The sequence below is a fragment of the Diabrotica undecimpunctata genome, chromosome 8 (genome assembly GCF_040954645.1).
Source record: "Diabrotica undecimpunctata isolate CICGRU chromosome 8, icDiaUnde3, whole genome shotgun sequence".
Lineage (NCBI taxonomy): Eukaryota > Metazoa > Arthropoda > Insecta > Coleoptera > Chrysomelidae > Diabrotica > Diabrotica undecimpunctata.
Genome location: NC_092810.1, coordinates 42,659,472 through 42,668,041, shown reverse-complemented (window position 1 = coordinate 42,668,041; position 8,570 = coordinate 42,659,472). Strand labels below are relative to the sequence as shown.

Below are 8,570 nucleotides of genomic sequence, written 5' to 3'. Positions count from 1 at the left end.
CATATTAGTAAATGCTGTTCTGGCTTGCTCAATGATTTACCTGGAAAAAGGTAATCCGATTTCTTAAAGTGTCGGCTGCATACATTTATGAATTGTGTCACAGGTTTCGCAATATGAAGGGCTACTTGCTAGTTTTTTTCGTAATTTCTTGTACTTTGGAAAGTAGTGGAGATGTATATCTTTCGTACATCGAGTAGAATATTGTGGCACTGAAAAATATCTATTACTTTGCTTCTTATCGCTCATTATTTTTCAATTTTAATGAAACTTATACCAGTTTTAAACTCTAATTTATTAAAATTTTCGACATTGATCTCTATTTTATTAGTTATCTATTTTGACAGCAGTTGGCAGCACGATCGTTTGAGAAACCGAATACTAAAAAATCCGTACACGAAGTATTCGAAAACACAACTGGATTTCGAGCAAATTTCTTTCAATTTCAGTTCAACACACGTTTCGTTTCAAAACAAACTTATCAGACCTTCTCAAAACTTCTCTGTCAGAAGTGGGTTTTGGTGTCGACCAGGCTAAATCTGATGCAGATACAGTCATCATCCATTCTGCGCTTGCTACATTCCAAGTCTATGATTCTGTGACTGTAGTACTAGAGGACATTGACATTATTGCCTCACTGACGGAATTACGTAATCCTCCAATATTGTGTGTCCAAAGTGTCCAGTTTTTTTAAATCTTTAAAATGGTATAAAAAAATAAGAATAAAGTTGTACACAATTTAATTCTCTACAAATAATGTTTAATAAGATTTTCTGTATTCTTACTAGTTTACGAGATACAGCGCGAAGACAATTTGCACCCCTTATTCCAAAATGCCGAGAATTCAAGAACTCGGTCAACTTCAGAGCGCTGTAAAATCCAGAGAAAGTATTAAAATTAAAAAAATTGACAGTGAAAATTACTCTATGAAAAACTCTATAATATTGCCAAAATGTCATTTTACTGTAAAATTACCAGAAAAATGAAATGAAATGAACGATGATTTATGGCTCGCAAATACAAAGAGTGTAGACGTAGCCCGATATTGGGCAGAAAAACTGTAGTCGCATCCAGATACGAAAAAGTAAAGTAAGTAACCAGAAAAAAAGTTATAAGCCCAAAAGAAAATTTGTTTAAACATTTTTAGATATTTTTGTGTCTAACTTTTTTATTTTCAATTTTACGATAAAAAATATTAAACATAAAGTGGCAGAAAATTTAAGTTGCTACAAATAATATTGTCAGTAGGATTGCTAGTTTACGAGATACAGCGGGAAAACCTTTTGTTTCACTTTTTTCAATATGGCGGCCTGGGGACAAAGGTGGCGACCTCACAAACTGGAACTTAGGCTTATACTAACCACCCCCATACATCAAAAAATTAAATTGCGTCCTCTCAAAAATGTAATCTTAATGTAACTTTTCAATGTATTGATACGTTTTGGTTGTTTAAATTTAACAGTTTTTATTTGCGGCTTGAACATTTTCTTTTTTCCTGCCGTTGGCCCTTTAAGTTGTTGGTGCTTTTAAGAATAGGAATGTCACTTGACTTATAAATTGTATGCGAAATAAAATATATTTCGTCTGTTTTATATCTTCATCAGAGTATTTTCTTTTTGTTTGTACACAATTGTATGTCTCCCTAACTTAACATATATAGTCCTCTTATCTAAACCACGCCCTGTAATCATCGTGCACTGTTTCATCTGTGATTAAGGTATAAATACACCCTTTCACTATCAAAATTATAATCTGTATGTGTACACATTTAATTTAATGTAAAATGGTAATTAAGGGATTAGCTAGACAAGAGAATTTATTAGATTTGCTGAAATTACATCACCTTAATTCATCTTCTATAATATACTCAGTGAAGGAATTATTATAATATGAGATGGGACTGTTTTACAATTTTTGTTTAAACTGAGTGCTATTGAAATTTAGCTAGTACTGTGATTGTTTGATGATATTTTTTAACGATATTTTAAAATTAACAATATAATTTGTTGAAATGCCCAAATATTTTGCCGTTGAACTATTTCTTTTTAGTTTTGGATGCATATAATTACCGTGAGGGATAAAATCTATGGAACTGGATTAGCCAGATATAAATTTAAAAGTTTATCCATGAAATCACAATCATCCAGTTGTTGCTGGACATAGGCTTCTTTGAATCCAGTTGGATCTCACTGTATAAACACAATCCATCCAGCGTGTAGGTGGTTTACCCATACGGGTAATGCTATGCTTTTGTCTGGTCTTGGTTTGTGCAGACAATTACCTAGGAACTCTTCTTCTTTTTCGTATAGTACCTATCCGTTCCGGATGTTGGCGATCAGCATAGCTATCGTAACTTTACTTGCAGCTGGTATTGAACCACTTCCTTAGGTTTTGAAGCCAAGATATTTTTCTTTTCCCTGGTTCTCTCTTTAAAAATACCTTGCTCTAAAGCAGTGGTTCCCAACGGGGGCGGTACCCCCCACCGGTGGGCGTTGAAGAGAGATAAGGGGACTTTTTGGGTCCAAGGAAAATTTGGGGGGCGTTGAGGAACAGCTGCCGCCCCCCTAAAGTAACTCATTGCTTCATTGCTTTTAACAACTTCTAACAATCCGAAAATATAAACGAAATGCACAAAATGCATTTTGGTTATGCACCGTGCAATTTTTTATTTATCACTCAGTCCAACACTGCAACAATTTCGACGTTGCAGTCGAGCGTAGAACGTTTCAGTTTGGTTAGTATAATTCCACTTCCAGTAGAACCTTTATGCTTTAAGTGAATTTTGGCTCCTCCTTCGCGCAGCGGCATGGTCAGGCATAACTTAATCATTCGAGACTGTTTCGCTAAAGCAGGGTGGTGAATTTTCTGTGTGTTATTTGCAGAAAGTTGCAGTGCATTTATTAGAAATATATTTTATTGTAATAGATATTTATCACAAAGGTAAGTATCTACGTGGCATTTATATCACTTACTATAATTCTCTAGTATTTTTCCCTATCGTAATTTACGAGGTATTTGTAAAAATGTAATAAATCTAAATTTGTTTTCTTATATGTATAGTTATTGTAAAATATTCAAAAAGTACCAACTTGCACAAACTGGATCAAAGTAAAAAGTTAATTAGGACCTACCTACACTGAGAGAAGAATTGGGGAAAAAGTACAAAAAATCTTAATAAAATTTACTATAGTGATCATAGACTGCCAAAAATAAACTATTTACTGAATATAAAGTTGTTTTTATAATATGTGTACAGTATGGTAATTTTTAATAAGTTGTTTTGTAATTTTTCCTCAAATTCTTCTCTCAGTGTATATTTATTTACTTGTGGTATGTTTTAAATTTCTCGACTACTTGCTTGGATATTCCGCCACTCTGAAATATTGATTTTGCTAACTAAAAAAATATTTAAAAGTTTATTATTTAAAATTATCAAAGCGGTGGCTACAGCATATTTATTTTTACAGATATATCTACAGTATGTCCGATCCAAAGAAAAAGTGCAGACAATACAATGTCAAATATTTGAAGTATGGTTTTATTCAGTCGCCTTCTAATAAGGCATTACCAATGTGTTTAATTTGCCAGAGAGTTTTCTCAAATGAAGCCATGAAACCTTCACGATTACAAGAACATTTGACCAAAATACATCCCGACGGAAAAGACAGAAATTTATCATATTTCGAAATGCTCAAAAAACAACATTTCAAACGTCCAACTTTAGCTAGTATCTTTTCAGCAGCATCAAAGCAAGACGATAATGGGCTACGTGCTTCTTATTACATTTCCTTACTTATAGCTAAATCAGGAAAACTCCATACTATTGGCGAAGAATTAATACTGCCAGCTGTAAGTGAAGTTTTGCGGACTGTACTGCACCAGCCGGCATCTGATATTATTAAAAAAATTCCATTAAGCAATAATACGGTACAGAGACGAATTCACGAAATGTCTGAGGATGTGGAGCGTTCTCTAACTGATTATTTAAAGACTACTGAGTTTTCTTTACAGCTTGATGAATCAACTCTGCCAAACAATGAGTCTTTACTTCTTGCGTACGTTCGCTTTATAAAAGTGAAAAAATCTGTCAAGAACTGTTATTTGTAAGAACACTGGAAACAGATACTAAAGGCATATCGATATTTAATGTTCTGGAACACTATTTTACAGATAAAGGTATACCTCTGGAAAATGTCATAACTGTTGCTACAGATAGTGCTTCGGCAATGGTTGGACGACACCGCGGACTGATAGCATATTTGAAAAAAGCGGTACCAAATATACTCGCCGTGCATTGTGTAATTCACAGACAGTATTTAGTTGCAAAAAATCTTAGTGATCGCCTTCATTGTTCACTACAATATGTAATTACTGCAGTTAACAAGATCAGAAGCAGTGCTCTTAATGATAGATTGTTTAGAAAACTGTGTGATGAAAACGACGAGAATTTTAATCGTTTATTGTTGCCCACAGAGGTTCGATGGCTTTTGAAAGGTACCTGTCTAAAAAGATTTTATGATCTCTTTGACTCAGTTTTAGAGTTTTTTGAAAGCAAAAATGATTCTTTGAGAGACAATTTATTAAAATTTAAGATCGATATTGCTTATTTAACTGATTTATATGATAAATTTAATGAAACAAACCTACAGCTACAAGGTGATAATTTGAATTTGATCAAAGCAAAAGGAACTATTTCCTCGTTCGTGTCAAAACTTAATTTGTATAGGCAAAATTTGGATCGGAGACAATTTCATCAGTTTTAAAATCTTTCCTCTGTGGAGACAAATGATGAAGACATTCTGGTATATTGCCAGCACTTGGAAGCACTTCAAGAAGATTTTAGGAATAGATTTCAGGATATCCTTGGTCTGATTATTCCATATTGGGTGCTAGAACCGTTCTCAAGTTTAGAAACAGCAGAATTATCACTACAGGAGGAATTGATAGAATTGTCAACAAATGAAGAGTTAAAAGTAAAATTTAAAAATGGATATCAAGAATTTTGGCTGCAATGTCAAATTTCAGTATTATATCCAGCTTTATGGGCTGCATCAAAGAAGTTTTTCATTGCCTTTCCTTCATCGTATTTAGCCGAAAGAGAATTATGGAACCAAATATTGACAGATTACTATCATTACATCAAGCTCAGCCTTCTCATTAAAAATGTTATATTATTATTATATTGTTTTTTATGATATGTATTTAAGTTAAAGTTTGATCAATACATGAATACTGTATTTTTGAATAAAACATTTTTTTTTAAATTTGTTGTTGCTTGGATTAGTTAAGGGGCCGTCGAATCATATTTAAGGTAGCCTTTGACTCAAAAAAATTAAAACAATTGTGAATGAAAGTGCGTTACTAATTTTAAGAATGGAAGAGTTTTTCAAGGGGGGCGTTAAGTATTTTGTTTTTGGAAAAATGGGCGGTAGGCCGAAAAAGGTTGGGAACCACTGCTCTAAAGAATGAATTGCAATAAGCCATATCTCTGGTCATTTCTCATAACATGGCCAAGATATTCTAATTTGCGCTCTTTGATTGTGTTAGTGATCTCGCATTCGTTACCCATTCTACGTAGGACCTCAATATTAGTTAACGATCCACCCGTGAAATTCTTAAGATGCGCCTATAACACTACATCTCGAAGGCATCGAGCTTTCCTAAAGAAGCTTCCGAGAGCGTCCATACATCTACTCCGTATAATAATGATAGATAGAAAATATATAGCATCTGATGATAGAAATTTTGGTACTAAGTGATAAATCGTGACTTCTGAAAAGAGACTTCATCTTTACGAACGCTAATCTTGCTTTGCCTATGTGAACAAATTCCCTTCGTTGGCTCAGTGAAGATGTTCGTTCTGTTGTAATGGAAACACCAAATAATAGTAGCAGAGTTTATTGTTGAGACGTACACTATGGGTGTAGACCCGGGATTACTTTGAGTAGAGACTGATGAAGTTGATCGTTGAAGACTATATGTTCGTTGAGTGAATATTGATTGAATGCTTCTCTAGTCAAGAGATATTAGTTTTATATAAATTCTATTTGGGTCAATATTTTTCGCGTACGTAGCGTGATATGTGTATTTAATTTATGTAAATTGTTTAACTTTGTCAGTACTTTTGACTGATGTCCAAATTATTATTTATAATTGACCAAATGTGTATGTAACCTAATTAACTACGTGTGTGTATTTAATAACAAATAGATTCATTCGGTCTACTGGGTGATAAAATTATACTGTCCAATTTCGGATATGAATTATGAAGATTTGATATTGGACACTATGCGTTGTTTTATTTTAGTAGAGTGTTGACTGTTTATATGTCCATGGTAGTACTAGTGTTTAGTACTAAGATATGTGTAGCTGTTTACCCTGTCAATTGGCTGTTGGTTTACTAAAATATGTGTATTTAATATTTCGCGCTTACTAACTACCATATACTTTATTTTCTTCGTATTGAGATCCAGCCCATATTAGGATCCAGACATTATTGTTTGTAAACCATCTAGGCTATCTGCACAAACTACTGCGTCGTCAGCATATCTTATGTTGTTTAGACGCACTCCGTTAACTAAGACGCCTTCCTCTAGTTCTCCCAGTGCTTGCTCGAAGATACGCTCCGAGTACATGTTAAATAGCACTGGAGATAGAATCCATCCTTGTCTTACTCCTCTATCTATGGAGATTGTCTCTATCAACCGGTCATTCACTTTAATGTTGGCAGTTTGGTGGTTGTAATATATATATATATATATATATATATATATATATATATATATATATATATATATATATATATATTGAAATGATATAGAATATAGGAGAAAGAAAAATAGTATTTAAAAAATTAATTTATAAGTTATATACTAGATAATATTAGATATTAAAAGTATTTGGTTGTTTTAATAAGTTATATACTAGAGAATTTTATAAAAATTATTTATATGAGGGTATTCTTAAGAAATTAGCATATAATAAGTGTAAAAAGTTTTATTTTAATAATTATAATATTGTAAATACATTTAAGTGAGCCATGTGATTAGGCAACCAACTATACATTTAAGTGACAGACAGATATACATACTCTGAAAGTGACATTTTAAATAATAATTAGGAATATAAAGTGGGGTTATAATAATATGTTAGTTTAAAATGTTTAATTTATATATAGTTACTGATTTAAGTGTATATTCTGATCTGAAAAGCCTAAATGTCGACAAAATTCTCGATAGAAAAGTAAGGAATTCTCTAGATCACCGAAGATAACCTGTTTGCAAAATGGATTATTCCAGAAAATTCAGATATGTAGGAAATGGAACAAATCGAATAAGATTTCTTGCCAGATGGTTCTGGAACATTGAAAAGGTATAAATACTCGGTGATTTGGATTCAAGGGGCCAGTCAGTTAGTAAGAAAGTTAGTTAGAAGACAGACACATTTAGTTAGTGAAGTCAATTGTTCAATAATTTAAGATAGTCGGTCAGAAGGCCCAGAAGATTAATAAACAGTATAAAGATAATATTATTGAAGATTAAAAATTATGTTATGTAAACATGGTAATTGGATAATGGAAGAAAGTATCAATTGAAAATTAAAATTATATAATATTTGGTGATTGGAGATTGGTGTATTAAAAAGAAGAATAAATATAAATACAGTTAAGCAGAAAAATATTTTAAATTGGTGGAAGCTGATAATTGGAAAAAGTAATTTCACAAAAACAAGGATAATGTAACGAGTCCGTTACTTAAATAATCGTTTACCTTCTTTTTGTGACTGGAATCTTTTAATTTGATTCTAAATTAAATTCATATTAAAATATTCTTAAACTAAATATTTAAATAACTCCCAGTAAATTTTAATTTCTGATATTGGCATTAAACTGCGCCCTCAGCGGTGAAATTCTGAAAGTACATTTATTCTGCGGCGTGTAAAATCTCAACTTGTCACTTGTTAACTGGATGTGAGTGAATAAACATCTCAGAGTAGAGCGGCTGGGAGTCCATTTTTTTTTCCCGAATTTAGTTTAAGTTTATTTTTTATGTGAAGAGCTGTTATTTTAGAAGAAACCATTTGAGTTATTTTGTTGTTTTGTACGAGGATATTTTCAGTTGGATCACCCTAGCCGGTAAGATAAAATTACAAATAAATTATAAGGAAAAATCCTTTATATCATCCGTCATTGTTAGTAAAATTCAGACCTATTTTAATTTCGTCTTTGATAGGTATCTCATATATTTGATACATGTTATATTTCACCTTATTTCATTAAGGAAAAGTTTTATACCTAAATAAATTATAAGTATTAGATTCTATATCTATCTCAAATTTTTATTTCCTTTCAAGAGTTAAAGTAAACAATTATGTATTTCAATTTCATACCATTTAAACCGGCTAATATTTCTTTTTTTTCCTATTCTATAATATATAAAGATCATGTTTTCAGTTAAAATTATCTATCTAATATATCCATACATTATAAAAACATTGTCACACCATTCGAAGGTCACTATTTACCGAAAACCATTAAGGTTTTTATTTCAATTTAAGGTCACTTGCTGACATTT

General features: G+C 31.9%; 1 protein-coding gene across 1 annotated transcript; it reads left to right on the top strand.

Annotated features, from left to right (window-relative positions):
• Positions 1-3,477: 3,477 nt before the first annotated feature.
• Positions 3,478-4,760, top strand: LOC140448790 (protein FAM200C-like). The gene is given in 2 exon segments (XM_072541906.1): positions 3,478-4,069; positions 4,072-4,760. Coding segments are annotated over 2 exon segments (1,281 nt in total).
• The last annotated feature ends 3,810 nt before the right edge of the window (positions 4,761-8,570 follow it).